The sequence below is a fragment of the Fistularia commersonii genome, chromosome 22, assembly GCF_037954325.1.
Source record: "Fistularia commersonii isolate RoL2024-O1a breed Wild chromosome 22, RoL_Fcom_v1.0, whole genome shotgun sequence".
NCBI classification, from domain to species: Eukaryota; Metazoa; Chordata; class Actinopteri; order Syngnathiformes; family Fistulariidae; genus Fistularia; species Fistularia commersonii.
Genome location: NC_141305.1, coordinates 5412410 through 5440043, shown reverse-complemented (window position 1 = coordinate 5440043; position 27634 = coordinate 5412410). Strand labels below are relative to the sequence as shown.

Here is a 27634-nt window from a genome sequence, read left to right as displayed (position 1 = left end):
AATGATATCATGCATAAAGTACACACACACACACACACACACACACACACACACACACACACACACACACACACACACACACACACACACACACACAGATGTGTGAAATTAGACATCAATTTTCATTTTTTCTTTTCCCACATTTACATTCCAAACTGAATACTAGTGTTGTTCAATCATTGATACTTAATTGAGCGAAGGTTTCTGCTTTGGTCAGGGTGTAACAGTGCCATCCAGTCAGTTGATATGTGAAAATCTGGGTAAAATTTCCAAAACAATAGGAAAAATAATTGAATTGAATTGAATTCAATCAAATTGAAGCAAAATACCTGGAAAAAGCACAAAACAATGACCTGCAATAGAGGGGGAAAAGTAACCTCACTTTAGAATTTCTTAACAGTTTAGTGACAATGAGCAAAAACATGGCCGACAACTAAAAAATAGGGAAATAGATTATAATTCAAAAAAATAGGAATATCATCAAGAAATAACTGAAAAATTATAATTTGACTGAAATTTGAGAAAGAAAATGAGAGCAAATATCCAATTAATATGAAATACAAACTATTTAAACATTTATTTTATACTGGAAGTTAATTTACAGGAATTAAATGTGCATAGAAATCAGGTGAAGAAGCCATTAATCTTCATTTTCATATATATCAAAATAATATATCCTCAGAGATGTAAAGAGTGAGGCTGGTGTTATCACTTAAGCTGACTCAGGAATCATTCCTTCACCTGGTTGAAAGAGTTGGGGAAACAGGTGAGGGCCTCCTCTACTGACACCTTCTTCCCCTCAGAGTACTGCAAAGAGAAACAAAACAGCATCATGAGTTTCAATAAACACTTCCTCCAGATTTCTTGTTCCGCAAGTTCAGCAATTGCATTGCGCAACTATTTATAAGAAAATATGAACTTCATCCAGTGCATATGGGAGGGACCCTTTCAAAGTAAAAGACTACAGTTTGACTTCCTTAAGAGTAGAGCCCTTTTATCCACAGGAGAATTCGTTTTTTTCAAAAACAATCTGATTCTTACTGCAATGCGGCTTGGCTCTGGATAATGAGACTCTGGCCTTTTGCACTGGAGCTGAAAAGTTGCTCTGAGTTTCTGTCAGACACGGTGATGGGAAACACAACCTGTGATTCCAGACCTGCTGGCGGAAAACTGAAAACACAAACTTGATTACTAAATCCTGACACAGGTCAGTCCTTGCAGGGATGTATCAGTAAATGTATCTACGGGTTTTCCAAATATCCAGTCCTCTCACTTTCAAAAGGAATCATAAAACGTCAAAACAATACTTTGTTTAAATGTCAGAAGACACTGACAGAAATGAACATATTTTTTCCTGAGGACATACTGCTTCCTGTTTTCAGGAAGATCCCCTTCACATACATATCAGACGGACATAAATACAAATTATTCTCAATACTTCCCCCTCATGTCCTTTTAAAATCATTTTATTATAACTTATTGAATTTGTTTAGATAATCAAACAAACATAATTCATGTTTGTGGCCTTCCATGTTTCCACGTCGCTTAAATGCCTCACATTAAATCCAGATTACCAGAGAGATGATAAGTAATATGCAATTTACTGAATGCATTGTAAATTTACTTTAACTTAGTTTTAGTATCAAACTGCACAAACTTCACAGTGAAACTACACAGGGAAGCTGTAAAGGGTTGTTTGTTTTCTTTTTGCACTGAGCGTGCGCACACACAGCACAGAGCAGGAATTATTAAGTGCATTGAACTCAAGAGACGCCATGGTAAAATATTTAACAAGGATGATAAGAAAGGCGATGAGAGACGGAGATAAAGAGACAAACAAAAGTCACCCGAAAGCTACGACGAGGAAATTTGACGAAGCGTATGAAGCGCTTGGCTTCACTGTGACGACGGTGGGACATGAAGACCGGTGGGTTTACTGTGTCTAAACTTGTGAGCTACAAACAGCATGAAGGCAAATGAATTACATTGCACCGCTATTACGCTGATAAGCCGCTTGAGAAAACAGAAAATAATCGAGAAGCGTTGCTTTCGAATAACCAGAAAAAACAACAATGAACAATAATTTCAAGGCATAGTGAAGGGGAACAATTGGGTCTCATTTAGCTAATTTGCTTGGAAGGCAAGGGAAAAAGCAAAACAAAAAGTATTTCAAACAGAATAAGCCGTTTTGAAATAGAGGCGCGACTGAAGCCAGATATTCCGGTGTCAGTAGGCATAACATTTTATCTTTTACAGTTTAAGACGCATTTTAAAGTTCAAATTACCCCGCTATCGAGCTTGTCTCAAACTGGCGTTCCCCGCTAACAACTTCAACACAATGCTAACGAAATCTTAGCGCTATTAAATTGATTGCTACTTTTTAGAGAACTTTCGACCTAAATGTACAATGATACATTAAATAATGAATGTACCTCAGGTTTATTTCCCCAATCGCGCTGGAAGTCGTACCAAACAGCTGAAATACGCCGTTTTGAAAACATTTTGCATGAGTTTTTTCGCGTTTCTGAACTTAATTTCGGCTTTGCTAGCCAATTTAAAATCTGGACGTCGCCATGGAAACCGATTCGAGAAGCCGAGCGGAGGAAAACCGGAAACTCCCCGCTTCCAAATCAAGATGACTTCCGTCACCGTTTAAACCGCAGAGTCGGCGGTTAAATCGAGTTTTATACGGGAAGTTTTGGTTTTTAATAAGCGAAAATAATTTCATGAAAGTTTCACATTTATTCAAAAACTGTTAGAAACCCACAGGGTGTCCCAGAGTTTGCGAACAAAACAGTAGGCATGGATAATCAAGCTAGCTATAATAAGGATGTTTTTTTTTGAGAGAGAGAGAAAATAATTGAAAAAAGCGGCTTAAAAATCAAGATAAAGATTTGATGTCGGTTCACTTTTTCGATCTTTAAAGAAGTTTTAACGACTAAGGTATCGCTGCGGGCCCGTTTCGACTCATTCTGCAGTCGGGGTCGGTCAAACGGCTAAAGGACGGCTCTTATTTTGAAACCCGGAAATCAGGCCGTCAGCTGACCGAAATGTTGACAATGCAGGTCACGCCGCCGACGGAACCAGCTTCTTCTACCCCTGCTTCCTCCGCGTTAGCCGCCGCCTTTAAAACCTTAGCAGAAATCCAGGGGAGCCGTGCTTTTATTTAATATTTTGTCACATATCTGGCTCCGCGGCTTCGCTTTTTTTATTTTATTTTATTTTTTTATTTTTATGTTTTTTTCTGTCTGCGCTGGGTTTGCGATCCATGTAAATAAACGTAGGGGAAGGTAAATATAATGGACTTCCAGAGCGAGAGGAGGAGGCTGCTGGACGCCGGGGGCGAAGATGAAGACCCGACGGGGCTGATGTCCGAGCAGGAGGCCTATATGAGGTTAGTTCACCCCCAAAAACACTGCACAAAGGAGAAACTTGTCCCTGCGTGTCCGTCCAATTTATGTGGATTAGACCGTCTGCCCGACGACCTCCTCACAAAGTTTGTTGTAATTGTTTAGTCAAAGTCTTGTGTTCTCCAGTTCTTCTCAGCTGTTGTCTCATGTTTGGGTGGGATGGAGGGGCGTCCCTTGAGTAAACCGACAGGAAAATACCTCAAATCAAATGACTTGGAAAATTAATCTACGAGATATGACCTGAAAGTCAGCAGGAAATTAGTTTAAAGTAAGCGAGATTTTATTTAGATAGCAACAACAAGCGACCGATTCAATGAACAATGAATGACCTTAAAAAATGAGCAAGGAATTTATCAGAAATAGGCCAGAAATGAAGAATTTGTTCAGGAATAAGCAGGAAGTTAAAAAGAGATTTGCCCTGATTCAGCAGAATGTTGACAAAAGGTTAGTAAAAGATGACCGAAGGAATTGCAGAATATTATCTAAGTACGATCAAGAAATGACTTCAATTTTTGACAAAGTATCTACAAAACAAAAGGAAATCCCATGAAAAAAAAATCCCCAAAACACTGATATTCCTTATTCCTTAAACATCTTTAAGAAATTGAATGAGAATCAATTAGAAATCACCAAAAAATAAACCCAAATTTTTCCAAAAGGGGCAAATAGAACATTTCTTAGAATTCGGCCTAAAATGATGATAAAATTAACAGTAAATGAACCGAATATGTGGTGAGTAAACACCACAAAGTCTACTGGAAATTACTGATTGACCTAACGACATCAAGAAGCACTCACCGAGTAAATGAGTAGATTATCAAGAAAGGGATTATCTCAAGATAAAACTGACACGATCTTCAAAATTAACCGCAAAAACTGCAAGAAAATACGAGCCAAACGACCAGTAAGATAATCAGCAGGATCCTAAACCATTTTCCCTCATACTCAGCAAGAATTAACCTGAATATCATACAGGAGTCATCTAGACACTCCAAGCAGCAGGTTGTTAGTCAGGAAGTCAGTCAACCATTTCCAGTGTCAAGGAACATTAAATATCATAAACTACGGTAGATGACCGTATTCTGAATCGGCACTCCTTCAGACTAGCCCTTTACTTGCCACTTGTACTCTGGTTAGAATTAGAAACAGAGAAACTTTATTTGTCCCCGAGGGGCAACTCAGGCCCGATGATGTCATGTCCATGATGCATGACCTCTGACCTCCCCTGTTCTGCCCCCCGCAGCAAAGTGAAGAACAAGAAGTTGTACCTGGCCACCCTGGCCTCGGTCCTGGGGCCACTGAGCTTCGGCTTTGTGCTGGGCTACAGCTCGCCGGCCCTCCCCAACCTCACCACCATCTCTAACCCCTGGCTGCGGCTCAACGACGTCGAGGCCTCCTGGTTCGGGGTGAGACAAGAGCCTCGGCATCTCGGAAGAAGCAGAGGCAGGATTCTTTCACTTCCAGGGTCATGTGACCCCACCCACCCCCACAAGCATAGCCAATCGAGCAGAGATTGAAATCTATTAATAGTATACAATGAATGGATCTGTCATCTTAACATGGTTAATTTGGTGTGGGAGCAGATACGGATTATTGCTCGACAAACAGCGGTGTTATTCATGCAGCTGAAGTTGCTGGTGACGTCTATCAAACTAACGACATGTTGGTGAACCCCCTTCCCCCACTCACAAAAAAAAAAGAAAGTTAAAGTGCTAAGCAAGGGTAACCCTAACACGCGTGTACTCTGGGTTCCCAGTCCATCGTGACACTGGGTGCGGCGGCCGGCGGCCTGCTCGGCGGTTGGATGGTGGACAAGATCGGCAGGAAGCTCAGCCTGATGTTCTGCTCGCTGCCTTTCGTCTTCGGCTTCACCATCATCATCGCGGCGCAGAACATCTGGATGCTCTATGTGGGCCGCGTGCTGACCGGCCTTGCCAGCGGGGTCACGTCACTGGTCGTCCCGGTAACTGCCTCCCGTTTTATAGGATTTCACCGTCTTGCGGTAACAACATGGCAACACGAGAATAAGAAACATTCTGTCATGAAATCGTTCTCGCAAAGTGTGCTAGATGTTCTCACAACATGGCTAACATTTGTTTATAGCCTTACTTGATGTTTAACTTTATCGATCTTAGTTTGTTGTTGACTTTCCTCCACAGATAATTACAGGTGGTCCTCACTTAATGACGTATTCGGTTAACGACGACTCGGAGTTATGACGGGCTTTGCGATAATATTAAAATACGCGCAGAATGCACTAGCAGCGGAGTTGTGAGTGAGTATGTATTGTACGTGCTTACCCGTGCTTATAATTGGCCTATATTCATGCAAATATAAACATTTAAGGGAGAAAAAAAAGGTAAAATAGCATGATAACATTTATGCAAATACTGTACGGTAGAAAGTGTGTTTCATTTAACGGCGAACTCGCTTAACGACAGAGCCCTTGGAACATAACCCTGTTGTTAAGTGACGACCGCCCGTATAAATTAATTGAGTTATACATCATTTTTATTTTTACAAGTTAATTATCTTGTGGGTACCAGAAAATAACTTTCATGAATGAGTATGACATTAAAGTGTTAAACCATTTCCCAGATGTTTACATGAGATAATTACACAGTTAGTACGAGGTCATGGTCATCAAGACATGACCCTTGTAACTAAGGACTTCAGTGAGACCTGAATGCAGAATGTTCTCTATGTCCACGCATCTATTTTATCTCATACAAGCGTGTAAAAAATCACTCCAGATAATTAACATTGTTCTTCAAGATAAACTTAGTTATTCTGCTATCTCGTGGGAGCAGTTTAACTATGTGGTGGGAACAATCTGGTAAACTCGAGACACAACAATCATGATAGTAATTAAACTGTTTGCGTGTGTCTTGCAGCTCTATATCTCAGAGATGGCTCATGAGCGGGTCAGGGGGATGCTGGGCTCCTGCGTGCAGTTCATGGTCGTGCTCGGCATCATGGGAGTTTACCTGGCAGGTAAGTGTTCTGAAGGAACATCGGGGGTTCTTGCAGTGGGAAGGATGCAGGGAGGTGGGCAGGGAGGACCCGATGAGACAAGAACAGACCCTGTGATTGTTTTCACAGGAAAAAACAAAACTGTATTATCCTACCCGATACGAGGCATTTGAACGCATATTCTGATCCAGCACGAAAATCAATATTTGCATATTTTTTTCAGCTCGCAGGAAAGAAATGAGGAGAAAATGACAAAAAATTGATTTATCATTGGAAAAATAATAAAAGGTCAAAGAGAAACTGAAAAAAAAGCAGGTAGATTCACCCTGACAAAGAGAGGAGCAAATGTATTAATGTTTTGAATACCGAAATAATGTATTATTTATAGAAAAACGAAACAGTCAGAGCCATGTTTCAGGCTGAAGGACAGAACTGAATCAGATCAAATCATTAAAAGGGGGGGGGATTTTTAGCACAGGCCTCTGTTGTCTTTAACCGCAGTCCGAAGAGACCCTGATCTTCTGCGGGGCCGGAGTCCCGCTCCTTGACGAGGCCGCCGTCGCCTTACAAAACTCTGCCCGAGATAAACCATTTTCAGTCTGACTCCCATCCCCCCTTGTCATGTGACATTCCGTTAGTGTCAGCTTGTTTAGAGGAGTTCATGGTCCAGAGATTGAGACGACCCGCCGCTGCCGGTCATGTGACTGTGACAGCTGGTTATAATCAAATTTACTGGATATTGGTCATGGAGGGAGAAGGGAAGTGTAACAATCAGAGATAATCAGAGATGTGTGAATGTGTCCAAAGACCAGTGGCACACACTCTTCCCATACTGCAGACCTTTTCCACAGATCTGCAATTTTACTGTATTCGCCAAAGCTTTGGTCACATAAATCACAGGGGCGGGCCATGACTTTCAGGAATGGTTTGTAATTGTCGACCCGACCGTTTGTGATCCGACAGTCGCTGATGATCAGTAGCTTTGGGTCACATGATCAAAAAAAGTCTGGGATGCAGAGATTAGCCTTCCGTAGGGGGAGTAGCACCGTCTCTTGGTCTCTTGGTGTTGAGGACATGGGTCGCCTTGATCGACCAACTCAGTTTTCATTGCGAACAGGACTTGATAGAATACAGAACAATGAATGAATGAATAGAAAATATTTCTATAAAAATTTAATCTTTGTCTTACTGCAATTCTAATTGCTTTTTGAAAACAAATCTGTTGCATGTCATTCATTCATCCATTATCTACACCACTTGACCTGAACCTGTCACTCACAGGGACAAATATAGACATTCAATCATTCACTCTAAATAGCGCCTTTCCAGGGAAATGTAGTAAAAAGTGGATTTCCCTGGCGGTGACGCTCAGGTCTGTTCCTGGACTGGCGCTGGCTGGCGATCTGCTGCTCCATCCCGCCGACGCTGCTCATGGTCCTCATGTGCTTCATGCCCGAGACGCCGCGCTTCCTGCTGTCGCAGGGCAAGAGGCGAGAGGCCGAGGAGGCGTTGCGTTTCCTGCGGGGGCCCGACGCTCCTGTCGAGTGGGAGTGCGCCCGCATCGAGGATGCCGGCGATGAGCACGTGAGTCACCATGGCAACGGGGAGGGGGGTGCGGTTTAAAACAAAAGGCTATTGCTCCAGTCTGATAGATATGCTCACATAATTTCAATAATGGACAAAATGTTGATTTCCTGTTCCTTTTACTCTACTTCTTTAATTTGGGGTTTCTAGGGATATTTTGCTCTAAATTTCGCAATATAATACGTTTGGAATTATATAATTAAATTTTTTTTTTTCTTTTGTTGTTTTTTTTCCATGCGGCCTTAGTTAAGCCAAGCACAAACCCACGGCTCCCCCTGGTTTTCCAGGGGGTCACTGTTGAATTCCTGTGTTCAACCTAGTGCCGCCCCTTTTTTTTTTCCCCCACTAAGGGTCTTTGTTTCTCATCAGGGCTCCACCTTCAGCATGTCGGACCTGCGGGACCCCGGCGTCTATAAGCCCCTGGTGATCGGCATCATGCTGATGCTGTTCCAGCAGATGACGGGGATCAACGCCATCATGTTCTACGCCGAGAACATTTTCGAACAGGCACATTTCAAGGTGATTTTCACAATCAAAAATCCAAAGGCAACTTTCTTAAAAAAAATAGTTTCAAAGAAATCATATCTTTTCCTGAAATGTATGAGGAACCCTAAAACTAGAAACCTGTAAGTAAGAAGGAAACTAATCCCTAATAGTCCTGTCCTGAGTATCCATGATGTTGGAGAGTTAGCTGTGGTGATTCCAGGAAGTGTGTGTGTGCGTGTGTGTGTGTGTTGATTGTTAGGCCAGTGACCTGGCGTCGGTCATCGTGGGTCTGATCCAGGTGTTCTTCACGGGCGTGGCGGCCCTCATAATGGACAGGGCCGGGAGGAAGGTGCTCCTCATCATCTCTGGTACGTCAGGAAACCTGGCACTCTTTTATTTCCACACCTACCAAAGTGCCACAAGACAGTAGTTGTTTTTTTTTTTGCTGCTCCTCCTGCAGGTGTTGCCATGGCAATCAGCACCGCCGCTTTCGGCGTTTACTTCTACCTGATGGCAAAACCCCAGGGCGTGTCCTCACAAGTTGTCATGGCAACTGAGCAGCCTCACGGCGACCTGGCCTGGCTGGCTCTAGCCAGCATCGCTGTGTTCATCACAGGTGAGGTTAAAGGTCAAATCCAAGCTAGAGGTCAGGTGACCTCCTGCTCTGGGTCAGGATGTCTTAACAACAACACCAGATTGATGAAGGGCACCGGCCCCGCAGTACCAGAAAAGTCTCCCCAATCTGGGTCTCGGAAATCCACCTTGTGTTTCCACAGTGAGGGAATGGGGAAGTTTGTTGGTAATTTCAGCTTTCTTGTGAAAGTGAAGATGTGGACTCCGGCCAAAACATGCCACCAAACGCAAAAGCTGAACCCTCTTCTGTCTCAGTTTGCACAGAAACCCCAAGCTAATCCACCCTTCCGTGGGCTGGCGTACCGTTCGTCCTTTTGCGTTTTCCCTCATGGTCTAAATCACGGGATGTTTGTGTTCCAGGCTTTGCTCTGGGCTGGGGTCCCGTTCCCTGGCTGGTCATGTCCGAGATCTTCCCGGTTAAAGTCCGGGGCTTTGCCAGCGCCGTCTGCGTTCTCACCAACTGGGGGACTGCCTTCATCGTCACCAAGAACTTTCAGGACATGATGGTGGGGATGGTTACTGTAGTTCATGCTTATACTAGATGTTGGCTGATACTAGATGTTGGCTGAAAAGTGATTCCTCTCTTCTAGAACCTCCTGACAAACGCCGGAACCTTCTGGCTCTTTTCCTGTGCCTGCGTCCTCAATGTCATCGTCACCATGGTCTTCATCCCAGAGACCAAGGGCCGGACTTTGGAACAGATCGAAGCCACGTTCAGAGGCACATCTGGTCCTTGAGGAGCTCCACCTCAGGGACCCCCTCGACCACTTCCACCTACCGGAAACAGCAAGCTAGCCAATAATAATATTAAGCACAAGCTGTCAAAGTGCTATACAAGTGAGAAAAGTGAAGAGTAGGGAATGAAAATCAACAAAGATACCCATTCAGTTCATTTATTCTGCTTATCCTGAAGTGAGGGACTCGAATGGGGTTAGAAGCTTCCAAAGATGCTGCTGGATGTTTTTGTACAGTGGGAGGAAACTGGAGAACCAGGAGGAAATCCACGCTGACACGGGGAGAACATTGAGACTCCACACAAAAAGGCCCCCCGTGTCAGGATGCCAACCTGGAACCTTCTTGCTTTAAGGCGGAAATGCTCACCATTACACCACCATGCCCCCCCATCTACCCCCCACCCCCCAAAAAAAGAGAGGGAGAGAAAGAGAGAACAAACAAAAATCACTCAGGACTTGTTTACATACAGTAGAATTGCCTTGTTGGCAGGTCTGTCCCGTGTTTACGATGAATGGTTCATCCGACCAGCTCTAGCCAGTGGGAAGCAGACCTCAGACCGCACCTTGCAGCAACGCAGGGGCAGGTCTGTTTTTTTGTTTTTATTTCATTTTATTTTTATCACTCATCTTGGGAACAACATGCCATCTACCGTCAGTGTTGTAGGTCAATATTACATCAATTCATAACTTCATACGGGATCAACTGCATACAAATAAGTTACAGTTTCAACGTCAAGTCAGAGACATCGGTCATTAAGGTCAGCAAGCTAACTAGCTAGCAATGGACTGTTATATTCCATAATACCACTTTGAACCTCTAGAGTCACCACAGTCACAGAAGCATCCAGTCCACCTCCTGACACCGGAGGCTCCTTTTTTTGTTACAGGTAACAAGTCACGTGATCTGATATTAGGTCAATCAGCTATTCGGCTCACAAACGGGAACTGTTCTGAAGTTTTTGCCTCGCTAGCTTAAACCTTAAAGACAGGAACGATATCCTGACCGCATCTGTCCACCTCCTGGAGTCTGGGGGATTTTCACTGCCATCAGAAATGAAATGTTTTTGTTTGTTGTGTGTTTTTTTGTTTAATAAATTATAGATCTGGATGTGAAGGTAGATGTTGCTAGAATAATTCCATCCATCTATTATGGTGTCCCTTATATGGTCAAATATGGGGGATTTCAACCGTTACTCATATCACGCCTTTTACCAACGACCCTATTGGTGCTTCATGCGTCCAGAATTTGTTTGTGAAATCACACACTGCATGTTAACAATATAAATAAATTCCCAGAGACTTTATTATATATCAGGTTAAATTGATGAAGAGATGGAAAAACAGTAATTTGGTTTATTATAAATGAAATAAAAGATTAAGATCACGAAGGAATTCATGTGCATCTAAACTGATGACACCCAGGAGGCTGGAAAATGGATGGAGTGTTGAATCAGTCAGATGGTACCACAAGAGGGCGCTGTGGGTTTCCGGCTGATTGATGAAGATTTTATGTCAGCTGCACTATCTGTAAATTTTACTGGAAAATTACAATAAGTTATAGGATAATGTGAAAAATGTCCCTACAATTGTAGGAAAAATTGATTAGAGACAGATTCAAATTCAAGATTTTTGTATTTTAAGAACCATGTGTTATGTTTTAAAACAATGTAGTAACATAATAAAAAAAAAAGATTCAGATTTACAAAATATTTTTGATCAGAAGTTTACTTCAGCTGTTATAAGCATGGATTGTTCAGGTTTTGACTTGTGAACAGTTTTGTTGTGTTTGATTGTCACCATGTTGAAACACTTTTATTACATATTTACAAGTCATGATGTGGGCTGGTCTTATCTTTGTTTAAGTAGCTTGATTTTACTCCTGAAGCATGGAAGAATTTAAAAAACCAGGCCTTATAACTCATCCCCCTTTGTAAAATTGTGTTTATGCTACATTCACATCAGAGGGTTTTGATGCACAGCTGATCGATTCAGTGTCAATAATCACAGCACCGTATTTTTCCTGTTGCCATATGGAACTAGAGTGAAAACATAATGAAAATCAAGGTGGTGAAGTCTTAAAAATATTTCAAGTGCCAAACAAATAAGCTAAACCAAGATTAGATTATATCAGTCTAATCATCTTCACTGCCGAGTATTGAGCTGGAGTCTGGGGAGTTTTTTGGAGTGGAACCTAACTCCTAATGTTTTTTTTTTGTTTTCATATTTTTGTGGAAAATTTAAACTACAATGCAGATCTTTTTTGATTTTTTTTTTTTTAAACCAGTTTATCTCAGATTTTGATTTGATTCATTGTTCTAATTAATTTTAAGAGTTCTAAAATTTTTCAGATACCAATATTAATATAATTTCTAATATGATTTCAGATTCAATTTCGGTTATTTCTGGTCAATTTAACTAGTTTAGGTAAACTTTCAGTTTTGTTGGCCACTGAATGATGGAACGGCACTCCTTGTGGTCATTATTAAACATTGCATTTCTTTCCCATCATCGCGATGTTGCCATGATGTTTAAAAGCTTCCTTCTAGTCTTTTGGTCTTGGTTTTGCAGTTTTTTTGTGTGTTTTTTTACTCCCAACACCTACAACAGTAGGACATTGTCTTCTGTTCTCCACCCACAATCCTTTTGAAGATGGAAAAAATCCTTTCGTGACAATAGACTGGGTCAGACTGTCCTGTTGCTCACTGTTGATGGTTTGTTGAGGATTTTTTTCTATGTCCTACTTGAAAACACTTAAATGATATTTTTTTTTGCAATTTTTCTTTGTTTATTTTTTTTCCGGAGGATATTCAGACCTGGATGTCTTTGTGTTTTTAACAAAAGCTCCCGGACTTCCTAAGTTTGTGAGTTTGACCTCTGCTGCTCTGGTGTTTCACGATGACTGACTACTTCAGTCCATGAGGAAAAAATTCTCTTTTAATTGATGTTTTGTCATTTTTTTCCCCTCTTAAATGAAGGACTTTTTGGAACATTTTGTGGGATTTTGTACTTGAGGTGACTTGTTTCAGTAAAAACAGTGATTAAACCTGTTTTTTCTGTTCTGATTGTCAGACCCATCCTCCTCATACTTAAAAAAATCAAAACCCCAACCACTTGTGAAAGGACTAATGAAAAAGGATCCTCTTATTAGACATTTTAGTGGATCTTTGCTTAAACTGAACTACATAACAATCCCTTGGATATACATAAAAACTATTTTATACAAAGTGTACACTTATTTTGTGCAATTAAACATCACACAATAAATTCCACCTGGCATATTCTTAAAAACCTGAGGGTGCTGTTTAAGTAAATTATACCTATCATTATTATTATCATATTTTGATTATATTTTTCTTCTTTTTGGGCCAACATTTATACACTTTAGACGTAGGTATTTACTGTGATAATAAGAACACAGAGTAAAAAGTGTATCAAATACATTATATAGGGATTCAGTACAAAAATTAGCTGTAAAGTATATGCAGAAAAGAATTTTAGAATCATATTCCATGTGTATCTTAGATTTGTATGTTTGAAATATAAATCTAAGATTATAATTAATTGTTGAGCTGTATCATTTTTAGATATATTACAAATGTAGTACACATTGTAGTTTGCAGCGGGTTAAACCAGAAAATACAAAACACAAAACAGCCACATAAGAATAATAAAAATAAGAATAAGAATAAGAATAAGAATAAGAATAAGAATAAGAACAACTTTATCCCGAAGGAAATTGTTGTGCCAGGGTTTCAAGTAAAACATAACAATAATAAATAATAGTAGGAAATTGTATGAACAGTATAAAAAGGGGGGTCAAATAAGAAATACAAATAAAACTATAAAGTGTCTAAGTAACAACTCAAGGCTATAAAGTGTCTTGAGGTCTTAAGTACAAAGATTTTGAGATTCCCTGCAGTAAGGTGGAAAGTTTAAATAAATATGAAAGTAATGAATCATTTGATAAATGTCTGACATGCGGAATTTAGCCTTTTCAAACAAAACCCGATCGTCTTTATCGTTTAAAAGATTTATTTCCACTTTCTATTTTCACAGTTTGAAGGCTTTGCTGTTCAACAGTCTTCATCCTGCCTATTGACGATTTAAATTGCGAGTTTGCGCATCACAACCTCAACGTCCTTTCACATTAAAAGTCAATATGCATCAGTTGAATAAAAATGCCGGATTTCCGTTTCTTTTTAAATGGTATATCACAAAAAAATGGTCTAAAAGGAATTTTAAAGTTAAAATGAAGTAGAAAATTAAATTATACTACGCTAAGAAGTGTGACATTTCCCATTGTGGGATTATTGTGAAAGGTCGTCCGTCGCCTTTCCGGTCCGCGGTTCCTGAGCTGCGCGGTGTCACCTCGTCTCCGGTCCGGGCTGCCCTTCTCCCTCCCGCCCTCCCTCCCTCCCTCCGTCTCCGCTCGGCTCGGAGACACTCGGGGATGCTGCCGTCGCCGCAGCAGCGATGGGGTTGAATAAGAAAAACACAAAAGTGTCGGGCGGAGTTTGAGACAAAAAGGACGGCGGCCCAGAACCGAGCCCCGGCGGGGCTCATACGGGATATAAGCTAAGAGGAAGTTACAAAAGCCGGGGTAAAATGAAGCTGCTAAAGCCGAGCTGGGTGAGCCACAACGGTAAGCTTGTGCAGGAATCTGTTGGACCAACTTGGGCTTTTGTTGTCGGAGGGGGGCGAATTGATAAGGTGGCATGATGGTAGCCACGGCCGACACTTGGCTGACTTGTTGGGTCACTTGAGAGTCACTCGCCGGGGCCAGTCCCACTCCCACAGCGGGAGACACATTCACGGTCTTCTTTTGTCACCGACTGTGACTCCCAAATGTTTAATGTTTGCTAACAGTAGCTAGCTAGCTAGTTAGCCCCCTCACTCCCCCGGCTAGCCCTGACGTTAGCTAACCTGCCTGCCAAATGACACATGTCCGACTGTTTGTGTCTCTCCCCCCCCTCCCACTGAAAAAAAAAGTATATTGTCGTTCGCTAAGATTCACGTCCCACGCTTGAAAAGACACGGGTGACGGGCGAAGTAGCTCGTCCAGCAGCTAACGTCAATAAAGTGTCAGTTGGTGAAGGATATCAGGAAGGGAACCGAGGCTGCATGAGGCCAACGGGCACGAAGTCACAGCGGGCTAATTGTTTGCTAACCTTCTTGGACAAGACACCCATCAGTGGGTGACAGATCCTAGGAAAATTTCCTTCTGGAAAAAATCAATGGGAACATATCAAAATAAATGTGAAAATTATGTAGGGGGATGGATTTTAAAAATGGCTTCACTTTTGCAAAAAATCGCAAAGAAGAGAGAAAAGCTGTTCATGTTGATAGTAATAAAACAATCTAACATATTAGGGAGACGGGCAGGAGATGATCATCTAACTCTGAAAACCTGCATGATTCTTTCGCAAAATCTTTAGGAAATTCTGCCAGGAGCGAAACAAAGTGAGAAACAAATTTAGCAAAAATTCTCATAGTAAGAACCAGGGCCTCCCTTGAACCCTCCCTTAAAATAATGGAGTTGAATTCCGGTGACCGTTCAGTACCAGGAAGCTGATGGATTTTGTGATTGAAATCCCGCTCGATATCGACAAAGCTTCGTGACATGCAAACATCTGCCAGAAATTCTCCCCCCCAAAAATCTCAAAGCAATTACTTTTACGAATAGAGCAGAGAACCACCAGGAATGAAGTTTGCAACAACAGAAACAGATGTCATCTGACAGAGTTTCTCTCCTAGGCACTCAATCGTTATTGGAAAGATCAGGACCTGATTGGACAGATTATTGTTAATCCTCATCCCGGCCTGTCAATCAAACTACACATATTTGCTTGATTAATATGTTATTGATTTGAGCTCTAGTTGCTTTTGAAAATGTTCCCTCCGCCTCAGTTCACCCTTCCACAAGGGGGCAGTATGAGGTATTAATATCTGCTTTCAACCCGCACCCCTTCCCCACGCTAATTGTCATTGATTTTCCCTGATGTATCTGATCAATCAGTTAATCAGCTGTCAAATATAATCTCATGTTCCTTTCACAGGCAAACCCATATTTTCAGTTGACATTCATCCTGATGGAACCAAGTTTGCAACTGGTGGGCAAGGTAAACTACACACACTCACACACACACACACACGCATATACATAGATTAATTCTGATGTAACAAGTTTGAAACTGGTAAATGAGGTAGAAGAAAAACACAAAGTTAATGTCAATGTAAGGCCAGGTTTGATGGCTACATCCAGTAGGTAGCGCTGTAGCTTGACCTTTGACCTTCATGTCAAAAATCTGCATTTAAAACCCACCAATTAGATAAGTCCAAATGTTTCCGATTTTTTTTTTGTGTTGGTTACCAATAGTGTTTTTTTTTTTTTTTAAATTAAATGATAAATGGTTTACGGTCAAAATGAAAATCTCCCCTCTGGAGGGGACGACCGAAGCATCATGTGACTCGGTGTCTTTTCAGGTGAGGATTCGGGAAAGGTGATGATCTGGAACATGGCGCCGGTGCTGCGGGAGGAGGACGAGAAGAATGAGAATATTCCCAAGATGCTCTGCCAGATGGACAATCACCTCGGTAAGAGACGCCCACGTCCTGTCTCTCTGATCGATTTTTGGTTCTGGCTGTCCATCGTTACACATAGAATACAGTTGACATTTTGACACCTCACTGCTATTTATACATTTTGTTATGTTGTTTTTGGGGGATTAAATGTTTCTGTTTTTATTTTCTTGTGTTTTCCAGAGGAGACAATGATTTATTGATTGATTGATTTTTATTTCATTTTTTTAAGGGGGTCTGTGTTTAATTGTATTTGTTTATACACCAATCCACTGGTTGTTGCCTCTGGTTCCTCACTGCTCTTCCATCAGGAAAGAATCTTTTCAGGCCTTGGTCAGGCCTTGATGAGGCTTGACTTGGTCAGAAATCACTACATATGCACACACACACACACACACACACACACACACACAGACACACACGCAAACTCAAACATACACGCCTGCTACGATTCAACAAATTCTGTTTGTCTGGAAACCTAAACAATCAACTTTCAAGTGTGTGTCTGCAGCCTGTGTGAACTGTGTGTGTGTGTGTGTGTTCTGAATCATTGTAGCCTATGTGTGTGTGTGGCTGTCTTTGCAGCCTGAGTCAACTGTGTGTATTATGTGTCTCTGCAGCCTGTGTGAACTGTGTGCGTTGGTCCAACAACGGGCTGTACCTGGCCTCAGGAGGGGACGACAAGCTGGTTATGGTGTGGAAGAGAGCAGCGTGAGTACACATGCGTGTGTGTGTGTGTGTGTGTGTGTGTGTGTGTGTGTGTGTGTGTGTGTGTGTGTGTGTGTGTGTGTGTGTGTGTGTGTGTGTGTGTGTGTGTGGGTTTGCGCACACGCACACACCAAGGGAATTATAACAAGTAATCACTCAATTAAAATGTTTAGTTATTTGCCGAATTGCTGAAAATGATCAAGAAGTTCCATGAGGAATTTAAAAATAAGTACGCACACACACACACGCACGCACGCATGCATGCATGACTTGTGTGAAAAGTAGGTAAAAAGCTGCATGGAAAAGAGACACAAAGTGTAAAAATCAAATAAAAGCGTGGACATCATCTCAGATCAGACACCCATCCTGGTCATTGGAGCAGCTCAGCCAATCAGAGAGTGACTCTGAGCTCAATACTCAAGAGTTTTTGTGTCTTTAGGATTTCACATTCTGATCTGTCAGAGAAAGTGCCTCACCTTTTCTGTCGTACTGTGTGTGTCTGTGTGTGTTCATACGTGCAGCTTCATCGGTCCAAGCACGGTGTTTGGGTCAAGCAGTAAACTGGCCAATGTGGAGCAGTGGAGGTGTGTCACCATCCTCAGGAACCACACGGGAGGTAAGACGCACACACACATACACACACACATTGTTGCTTTGATTTTTGGGACACTGTGAACAGTGTCACTGCTAGGTGTGTGAACTCAGCATTTTGTGTGTGTGTTTGTGTGTGTGTGTGAGCGCAGACGTGATGGATGTGGCTTGGTCTCCCCACGACGTGTGGTTGGCGTCTTGCAGTGTCGACAACACCATCGTGATCTGGAACGCTCGCAAGTTCCCAGGTAGGGGGGGACATCACATGACCCGCTGTGCATTGTCGTTATTGTTGTGTGGTTTGTGTAAAACAGAAACAGACACAGGCTTTTGCTCGGGGTGTTTGAAAACACTCCTTTTCACCTTCCTTGATGAAGACGGGATTTCTGCCATGTAGTGCAGTGTGGTTGGACATGTGCCCCTAGTGGATGATTACTGTAAAACTTTGCTGTTCGTCAGTACTGGGTCAATCATTTTCTTGCTTTCTTTTAATAATATTTTTTGCACCTATTAGTTAATATGTTGCCAGAACATGTCTTATTTTATCAGTTATTTGAATTTTCAATTCTCCAAACCTGCTGATTGTCTTTTGGATTCAAAGGCTGTTTCTCAGGATTATTTCTTGGCCACATTTTATCCAAATTTGAAAAAACGGTCCAGTTTACGATGCTTTTATCCCAATCCAGAGATGGTGACGTGTCTGCGAGGCCACACCGGCCTGGTCAAGGGCCTGACCTGGGACCCCGTGGGGAAATACATCGCCTCCCAAGCTGACGACCACAGCCTGAAGGTGTGGAGGACGGTGGACTGGCAGCTGGAGGCCAACATCACCAAACCCTTCAGCGAGGTAAACACTCCTTCTCAGATGTGCAGAGGAGGTGTGCGCATACGTGCACGAGCAGATTACATTACGCAAGAAAATTCTACACGCTGGACAGCTGGAGTACACACATTCTTTGTGATACTACTAATGTATATGTCTTGAGAGGGGCAGATGATACATTTTTGTGTCTCGTGTTTTTCGTGTGTCAGTGTGGCGGGACCACGCATGTCCTGCGTCTGTCCTGGTCTCCAGACGGCCAGTACCTGGTCTCGGCACACGCCATGAACAACTCTGGTCCGACGGCTCAGATTGTGGAACGAGATGGCTGGAAGACCAACATGGACTTCGTGGGTCACAGGAAGGCCGTCACTGTGGTGGTGAGTATCGTGACGGCCACCCGACAGGGCTTTGACAAATGCCAATCGATCAATCCAATTCCAATACCCTCTCAAAGGTCAATCAGTTTTTATTTCATATTTGATGAAGGAAGATGGGTTCTTGATCTCAGAATGATAATCAAATACTTTTTGATTTTTAAAACTGGGATTTCTTGATGTTTTAGGTTTTTTTTTTTCCCCCCTGTCCAATACCAATCATCTGTTTGTACTGGTATACTGGTGATTAGCATATGCTGGTCACTAGCTTTCTCTGATCCTCCCATCCAGGAGGAGTGATCTCTCTGTTCAGTAACTCACCCCTACTCCAGTTATTTCTCCTTTCGCCCTCTGATGAACATGCTGCTCCCTTCTGTTTTACGAGCCCGGAGTAAAGAAGGCAGTTGGTACGGTCCGTCTCCGTCGTGGATCATTTTAACACTGACATTTGTTTTCCGTGCAGAAATTCAACCCCAAGATCTTTAAGAAGAAGCAGAAAAACGGCAGCTCGCCGAAGCCCAGCTGCCCGTACTGCTGCTGCGCCGTGGGCAGCAAGGACCGCTCGCTCTCCGTCTGGGTTAGTGTGGAGGTCACACCGCCTTTCCTCAGGAATTAGTCCGGTGTCTACCTGCCTCACTGGGTCTATTAAGCCATTAGAATATGAGTTGTTGGCCTCCAGTCAGATTTACTTTCGCACATTTGACTGGCACGTAAACAGTTCCCCTCTAGAACACCAGACGGCGCAGCACATGTATATTCTCCTGGACTGACCGGTTGTTTTTGACCTGAAGAAGTAGAATCGTGCACCACCACATATAGGCTTCAAGTTACCTGAACTACAAACTCAATGAAAAACAAGCGACAAATTATAAAACTTTAAAAAAGTTTTAGTTGAATAAATAAAAAAATATTGTCTTTGTGGGTTCTCAGTCATCCAGGTCATTGTTAATAGACAGAATTATTATTAGCGATGTTGTGATTTAACGGTTTCCATCTTCATAAAGCAGTTTGCTTGAATTACCTGTTCAAGGATCAGTATACAAGTTTGACCTTCAAGAGCTCAGCTGAAGTTTGATCCGGCCGTTGCTCTTACTTCTCCTCTGCTGTGCTCTCTGTCCAGCTGACGTCTCTGAAGCGGCCTCTGGTGGTCATCCACGACCTGTTCGATAAGTCAATCATGGACATTTCCTGGTGAGTCTCCTTCCATCCCGTCCTCTCCCAGATTTCTGTTCGCACTCAGCTGTGACTTACTTAAAGGGCTGGAAATTACAACCGTGGCATCACATGCACACACACAGTGTGATGATCTTACCGATACACAAACACACACATGCACTCAGAGCTGACTCACAGACCTTGTTTCATTTGGTGTGTGTCTGCAGGACTCTGACAGGCCTGGGGATGCTTGTGTGTTCGATGGACGGTACTGTTGCCTACCTGGACTTCTCCTTGGACGAGCTGGGAGATCCGCTGAGCGAGGAGGAGAAGGTATCGGACTTATTCCGCTCTTCTTCGTCATTGCCACCTCCTCCTTTGCGCTGAACAACAGATCCCTGATGTGGCAGAACTGGCAGGTTCCAAAAGTTGGACACTGGGAAGAAGTCAGTTTTTTTTATTTATAAATTTGTGCTTTTTACTTTGAAGGGCGCACATTTCCCAGGCCGCAGCTGGAGCTCCCCTCTGGAGACTCAGCCTTTTTTCTATTAATTTGAAAATCAATTCTTCACATAATCCGACGTAGACTCAAGACTGAATCTCCCTATACAATTCGACTCGAGGGCCCGCTTTGTTTCTGCTCCTCACCCCCAAATGTGTCCCCCCTCTCCTCCCCCCCACACCAGAACACCATCCATCAGAACATCTACGGGAAGAGCCTGGCGATCACCAGCACCGAGGCCCAGCTGTCCACCACCATCATCGAGAACCCCGAGATGCTCAAGTACCAGCAGGAGAGACAGAACTCGGCGCAGGCCAACGCCAGCTCCGCCGGCGCCGGCACGGAGTCCTCCGCCCCGAAACTGAATAGCGTGATGAACGGGGAGTCTCTGGAGGACATCAGGAAGGTAGGGGACCCACCAATCACGGGGTCTGTTGGAAAATGTTACGGGGAGGTTCCTCTCAAAACAATTTTTTTAAGAAATTGCACAAAAAAAAAAAAACATGTCTTTTTCTTGTATTTGTTATTGTTGTTTTGAAAAAATATCTCTGTTAACAGTGTGGTTTCTGTTGTGTTACAGAATCTCCTGAAGAAACAGGTGGAGACAAGGACAGCCGACGGCCGGAGGCGGATCACGCCGCTCTGCATCGCTCAGCTGGACACAGGGTAGGACCATGTGCCCCCCCCCCCCTCCCCCCGCTCACCTTTGGGTCGGACTTTTGGTTTGTTTCGTGTCTCAAAGTGCAGACTAGACTTTTTTTAAACTCAGGTGCATGCCTGTTGCCACTAGCAGGGGTCACTATCTCCCCAAGCTTGACTATTGAATCAACTTGAGTGGCGAAAAATAATGCCAGTCTAGTCCCACGTACCGGTGTTTGAAATAATCCTGAATAAATGGCTGCAGTGTGAATGTGTTTGACGTTTGTTCTGATGACGCCCTCGCTTCCCCCCCAGGGATTTCTCACCGGCGCTGTTCAACAGCGTCCCCATCCTGCCGTCGGGCTCGTCCTTGTCCAATCAGCTGACCTCCCAGCTCACCTCCGACTCCAGCCCCGGTCAAGCCCTGCGACCGAGCCACGACCCTCTGCTCAGTATCCCTCCGCCCAGCAGTGCCGCCAAAGGCTTAGAGGACAAAGACGGGTACGGGGAGGATTCAGTTGTTTGTCTTCCTCCGACCCCTGCCGCCGTGTCCTCGTCACATCCTGTCTCTGTCCGCCCCACAGGGCTAAGGCCAGCCTGCTACTGACCTCGGCCTCCAAGATTGAGCCTATGAAGGCCCTGGACTCCAGGTTCACTGAGAGGTCGAAAGCCACTCCCGGGGTCACGGCGGCCATCACCTCCACGACCGGGTTGCCGCCTATGGACAGGTGAGATGGCGTGGACCCGCCTGTGAGTCAGAGCGGCGGCATTGCTCAAACTGAACCCGCCCTCCCTGGTGTGTTCCTCAGACCCAAAGACCCCGTGTCCATCCTGAAAGACATCAAAACCAAAGAGGAAACCAGCAGCGACAGCGAGGACAAGATGGCCACCATCAACAAGAACCTGGCCTTCGGCAAGAGGAAGCCCGACCTGCTGATGGACAGCGGTGAGGTGGTGGAGAAGAGGAAGAAGGGGCGACCCAGGAAAGAGAAGATGGCCGCCCCGATCTCACAGCCCTTCAGTCAGGTAGAGACGCAGGAGTAACCATGGCAACCCGGAGTCTGACAGTCTCACTGACAGCCTTACTTTCGATGTAAACTGATCCGAGTGTCTCCTGTTCACTGACAATGAAGTTTGTTTTGCATCATAGCTTCCTCCAGTGGAGCTACAACCCAGCAGGGTGGCTGCTCCTCCAACCCCAGCCACCTCCCTCAGACTGCCCACCCCCAGCATCCAGAAGGTCTTCAGCCTGCAGGTAACACACACACACATATACACACACACACGCGCGCACTCTCATATATACACAAAAACCACACACTCATGGGAGTTCGTGGCCCTGAAGAAGAGTGAAAAGTTACTGAACAAACTAATAAATAGCTAATTATAATCCTACTGATATAAATGGTAATAGATTTGTTTTTTAAATCTTGAAATGAAACCAAAGGTGTACGAAACTCAATAAGAAACACGCCGAAAATTTGAGGAGAGTAGTCCGAATTTACTTGAAAACAGAAAATCCTTCAAATTGAATCACAATGACAAACACAGTAAACTGTAAAATACAGCTCGAATTTCTCCCCCCAAGCGTGACGCATTGTGAGCGGGAGGTCATCGCGTAGTGGGCGGGACTCCGAGGGGGTTACCTGAGTGACGATTGTTCTGGCTACAGGTGAGCATGGAGCCCTCGGTGTTCCTGGAGGTGGAGAACGAGGTGACGGCGGTGGCCGGTTCCCGGCTCAGCCAGCTGCGCTGCTCCAGGGACGGGCGGGACTGGACCACGCTGCTGCCCAGCTCAGTGCTCACAGCGGCCGGGAGCAGGTAGCGGAACCACCCTCAAGATCGGTGGTTCAAAACGGGAGAGCTGTCTCTTAACGCCGCCTCCTCCTTCCCAGCGATGTCCTGGCCGTCGGCTGCGAAGACCGGATGCTGTCCGTCTTCTCCACCTGTGGCCGCCGGCTCCTCCCCCCCATTCAGCTGCCCACGCCCGTCTCGGCCCTTCACTGCTCCGCCTACTTCGTCATGGTTCTCACTGCCGGGGCGACGCTCTCCGTCTGGTTGGTTTCCCTCCTTTACTAGGTGTCTCCATTCACTGGTCCTTTCTCACGATCGTGTGCGTGTGTGTGTGGTCTGCAGGGACGTTCACAATCAGAAGGCCCTGGTGAAGAACGAAACCCTGACCACCATCTTATCAGGTAAATACTCAACACGGCAACAACACTTCCTCCCGTTGTTCCAGGTGTCATGTTGATGCGCTCATGTGTATGTGTGTGCAGGCGGTGACATTACCGTGTCTCAGTCTCTGCTGACCAAGCAGGGGGTCCCGGTGGTGGGTCTGTCCAACGGGAGGTCCTACTGTTTCAGCCTGTCCCTGGAGACATGGTGAGAATTCCAGAGAGCCAAAATACTTGCACATCAGTAAAAGCACTGATTGTTTATCTGTGGGTGGTTTTGTGTGGCCTGCGCACGAGTGATCCTGTCCCGGCCTGCGGACGGATGGAAATCTGTTTTAAAAAATAGCAGAAAAGATAAAATGCATACGAGCACACTAATCTCTCACCATATCACAGTTCACCTTTGGTGGTCGCACTGTAACACACTTTTTAAATATTTTTATTTAATTTTATATCGCATAGTTTTCGCCGCACAAGTGTTCTTTGTGGTATAGATGGATTTGTATATATTTATTATTTCAGTTATTTTTATGGTAAAATAAACATTTTCTAAGATGGGGACCAACCAGAGCATGGTGTTCTTAATCCCGGCCTCTGATTCGCTCATTGACGGAAGCATCATTCTCTGATGCTCATGCTCTCTTGCGCTTAAGCACGCTTTCAGCATGTCGCCCTGTCCATTTGACATGGACATGCGATCACTACTCGTAGTGTTACTCTATGTTTAAGAGTAAAGGAAGTGTTTGGGAATAAGAATGTGGGGAGCATCATAAAGCTTTAAAATATATATGAATATTAAAATAAAAATATGGTTGCTACTTTGTGGGGACTACAAGGGACTACTGTACTTCTGTTTGTATGGAACTAAATAGAGCCTTTAATTAGCATTAGCATGGGATGGCCCAGAAGTGTATGAGAGGTGAAATGGAAAGCGGAGTGGAAAGAGGCGTTGCTGACGTGCTGCCGCTCCATCCCCAGGACGCTTATCGCCGACAGAGGAGACGCTCTTGTCCAGGGCGCCGACTTCCGGAGCTGCCTGCCTTCCCAGGACGTACCCGGCTCCTCGGGGCCCCTGGCCGTCATGCAGGGGCGACACCTCAAGTAGGGGCGCCGCCTCCATCCCACCGCCGCTCGCATCCCCGACAGGAAACTCACGCTCCTGTCCCGTGTCTGACCCACAGCGGCGGCCGCATGGCGTCCCGCCTGTCGTCCACGCCGCACCACCTGCAGCAGAGCATGACTCTGGCCTTCCTGGAGAACCAGCTGGTTGCCGCCCTCACACTGCAGTCGGCGTCCGAGTACCGGTACTGGCTGCTCATCTACGCTCGCTTCCTGGTCAACGAAGGTATGGAATTTATTCTTCCTCTCTACGTATTTTAGCGCAATTTGGGGGCCTTCATGTACTTTTTAGCTAAAAGGTCAAATTTAAATGACTCGTAATTACATGTATTTGTATGTCGTATTAAATAATTATGTAATTAGCAGAAAATCCAATTTATTTTAGAACAAGCAAAGTGTTTTTATCATCCTGATGGAAAATTTTCTGATTTTGTTAAAGTTTCTTGTCAGGATTCAGAGCATTTCTTTTCCCATCTAAGTCGTTTTTTAAAAAGGTATAAGGTTCATCCTGTCTTTATGACTCACCGTTCTTCATCGTCCCCTGATCCTGAGCAGGCGAGACGTGCCTAAAAAGTTTCTCAAAACCGTTTTCTTTGAATGAAGCGGTGCCTCCCGTGGTGTCATGTGACCGCTGTCTCCCCAGGGTCCGAGCATCGTCTGAGGGACCTCTGCAAGGAGCTGCTGGGGCCCGTTCACAGATCAGCTGCCACCGCCTGGGAGTCCACCACGCTGGTAACACACACACACACACACACACACACACACACACACACACACACACACACACACACACACCATCAGTGGGGTCATGTTTGACGGGCTGATGAAAACACACCGGCTCTTGAAACAACAGCCAAGCTCACACACTTCCTGTCTATTTCACATGTCACATGGGACAGCCAATCACCAGAAAGCAAGTAGGCCGCGTCCTCATTGGCCTGAAGATTGCCATTAAGACCTGTTTCATTATTTTTTCCAAAACGCTCTCAAAGTTAGAAGATGCGCATGTGTGTGTGTGTGTGTGTGTGTGTGTGTGGGCGCGCGTGCACGTTTGTATTTTCATCCTCTGGCTCAGAGGAAACAGTGGGTGGCGCTAGTTCTCCAGATGAATATGGTATAATATGAGTTTTATAGCAGGTTTCAGCACACGGCTAATTGTTTGTGTGTGTGTGTGTGTGTGTGTGTGTGTGTGTGTGTGTGTTTAGGGCCTTCGGAAGAGAGAGCTGCTGAGGGAGGTTCTGCCCGTCATTGGTGAGAACCTTCGTTTCCAGAGACTCTTCACCGAGTATCAGGACCAGCTGGAGCTGCTGCGCAACAAATAACACACACTGACACGGACACACTCAACACACTCACACGCACACACACACGCACACACAGACACACAACCATGCCGGGGAAGCCCGGCCGTTGCCCCGGGAATGCCAGGGAAGAACAGACTTCCATTGACGTCACTCACTTGGTGCTCATTTGTTTTTCAAGCAAATGGTTTCGTTTCGTTGAGTTTATTTTCCTGCTGGTGCGTCTCCCTCGCCTTCCCGTCGGCGGAGCCTGACAAAGGCGTCACACATCACCTCCGCCTCCGGGAGACGAGCGGCGGGAGACGACGACGACTGCAGGACGGATGTACAGGAGCAATACGCGTGAACCAAAGTGAAGAAACGGAAGGAGGGAGGGGAGCCTCCTGCTCGACCAGCTCACTCTTTCGAAACAACTCCGTGAATCCCCGACACACAGGAAGAGCCAACGGGAATTTCACAATAAAACCCCTCTCCCCTCCTCCTCCTCCACCCGCCAACGCAATTAGAGAATCTGACTTTCGAACGCCCGGCTCCACCTGGCAGACGCCGATCAGGGAAAAGTCCGTTGACACCGCGCTGCCAGAAAGCTCGTCGAACCCACCGGTGAAATGACGGCACGCTGCGGAGAACCGGCATCATGTCAAGGAGAAACTTAAGATCCAAGTCGGGATCAAGTCAGGATCTGTGGCTGTGACCATTTTTTTTTTTTTTTCTTACTTCAGATGGTTTTTATGACTTAAATCAAGGATGGAAGTCAAACGACCTCAAACTGAAGCCGAATAGAGTTTGAATCTCCTCAGAAGGAAAGGCAAAACACTCCCAACTGGAACGTTTTTTTAACCTAGAAACATCTAACATAGAGGAAAAAAAAAATCAGGAAAATATTTCAGGAATAAAGTTGCAAAACAATGAGAATTCCCGTTGTGAGAAAATCATCCATCTAAACCAGAAAGCAAGTTTTTCTGTTTTTTTTTTTTTTTTCATCTCCAACTCCTGTTGAATTATTTTTTTCTCATTTTCCCCAAAATATTAAGACTTTACAGACATTAAATCACAGCCTAGTTCAGATGTGATTTCTTCAAACATCAAGACTGATCTAGAATCAAAACCCAACTTTATCCTGATTAAATTATATTTTTACTCTCCCGAACCCTTCGAAGTTGGACTTTGTTTCTAATCACCTCTCTGATCTCAGTCCATTATTTTCCGGTTATTTTCAGTTCGAGCTTTTGAGTTGAGACGATAATGCGCCATGAATAATTTCTATTTCTTCAGAAAAAGGAACTGTTTTTCCCACTGACGTCGCCTTGTCTTTCAGCCGCCCAGAGTCAAAAGTGCATATGTGTGTGTCTGTGTGTGTGTCTGTGTGTGTGTTTGTGGGGGAACTTTGAGGATCTGGGACGAATCCGGATCGAAACACTGCAGGTTTATTTTCCTCTCGGAACTCCGGTGATGTGATTGGCTCGCCGTCCGGTCTGGAGCCAGGGGCACGGGGGGAGGAGGGGGCTTTTTTTTTTTGTTTTTGTTGTAAATAAGAAGCATCTGGATTCATCTTCACACTTAATTTGACACTGAACTGTCTAATGAGCTTCCTGTCAGCTGTGTGTGTGTGTGTGTGTGTGTGTGTGTGTGTGTGTGTGTGGGTGTGAGTCTGCTTCTTGGACCCTAAGGTCATCATTATTCTGTACAGCTGTTTGTTTTTGGTTTTTTTTTCTCCTTTTTTCTGCTGTGAGTCTTTTTTTTAATGTTTGTAAGAGAAAGTTTTTTTTTTCTGTTTTGTTTTGTTTTCTTTTTCCATCAGAAGAAAAAGCAGAGACAAGCTGGAAGTTTTGATTTGGAAGAAAAATTA

The 27634-nt window shown here is 44.3% G+C and overlaps 2 protein-coding genes and 1 long non-coding RNA gene across 4 annotated transcripts; 2 read left to right on the top strand and 1 right to left on the bottom strand.

Moving 5' to 3' along the window:
• Positions 1-191: 191 nt before the first annotated feature.
• LOC147221385 (uncharacterized) lies at positions 192-2951 on the bottom strand. Its single transcript, XR_015107897.1, has 3 exons — positions 2433-2951; positions 1042-1170; positions 192-807 (listed from the first exon to the last, which is right to left on the bottom strand). It is a non-coding gene; the product is annotated as an uncharacterized LOC147221385 (long non-coding RNA).
• On the top strand, positions 1803-12916 carry slc2a8 (solute carrier family 2 member 8). Of its 2 annotated transcripts, XM_086170055.1 has the most exons (11): positions 1803-1927; positions 3312-3394; positions 4654-4816; positions 5167-5373; positions 6305-6404; positions 7756-7967; positions 8337-8486; positions 8713-8821; positions 8914-9069; positions 9447-9592; positions 9677-12916. In XM_086170055.1, exons 2-11 carry the CDS (start codon positions 3369-3371, stop codon positions 9821-9823), a joined length of 1416 nt encoding a protein of 471 aa, XP_086026181.1. In that variant the 5' UTR covers positions 1803-1927; positions 3312-3368; the 3' UTR covers positions 9824-12916. The 2 variants fall into 2 exon arrangements, with proteins under 2 accessions (XP_086026181.1, XP_086026180.1); XM_086170054.1 differs by lacking the exon at positions 1803-1927 and having other exon boundaries at positions 3096-3394.
• Positions 12917-14300: 1384 nt separating this feature from the next.
• Positions 14301-26935, top strand: hira (histone cell cycle regulator a). The gene is made up of 25 exons (XM_086170050.1): positions 14301-14462; positions 15877-15939; positions 16304-16414; positions 17020-17110; positions 17629-17723; positions 17851-17946; positions 18385-18545; positions 18731-18898; positions 19359-19472; positions 20016-20086; positions 20278-20383; positions 20737-20958; positions 21133-21218; positions 21507-21692; positions 21776-21919; positions 22001-22217; positions 22342-22446; positions 22864-23012; positions 23087-23248; positions 23328-23386; positions 23468-23573; positions 24344-24466; positions 24547-24710; positions 25128-25216; positions 25690-26935. Exons 1-25 carry the CDS (start codon positions 14426-14428, stop codon positions 25804-25806), a joined length of 3042 nt encoding a protein of 1013 aa, XP_086026176.1. The 5' UTR covers positions 14301-14425; the 3' UTR covers positions 25807-26935.
• The last annotated feature ends 699 nt before the right edge of the window (positions 26936-27634 follow it).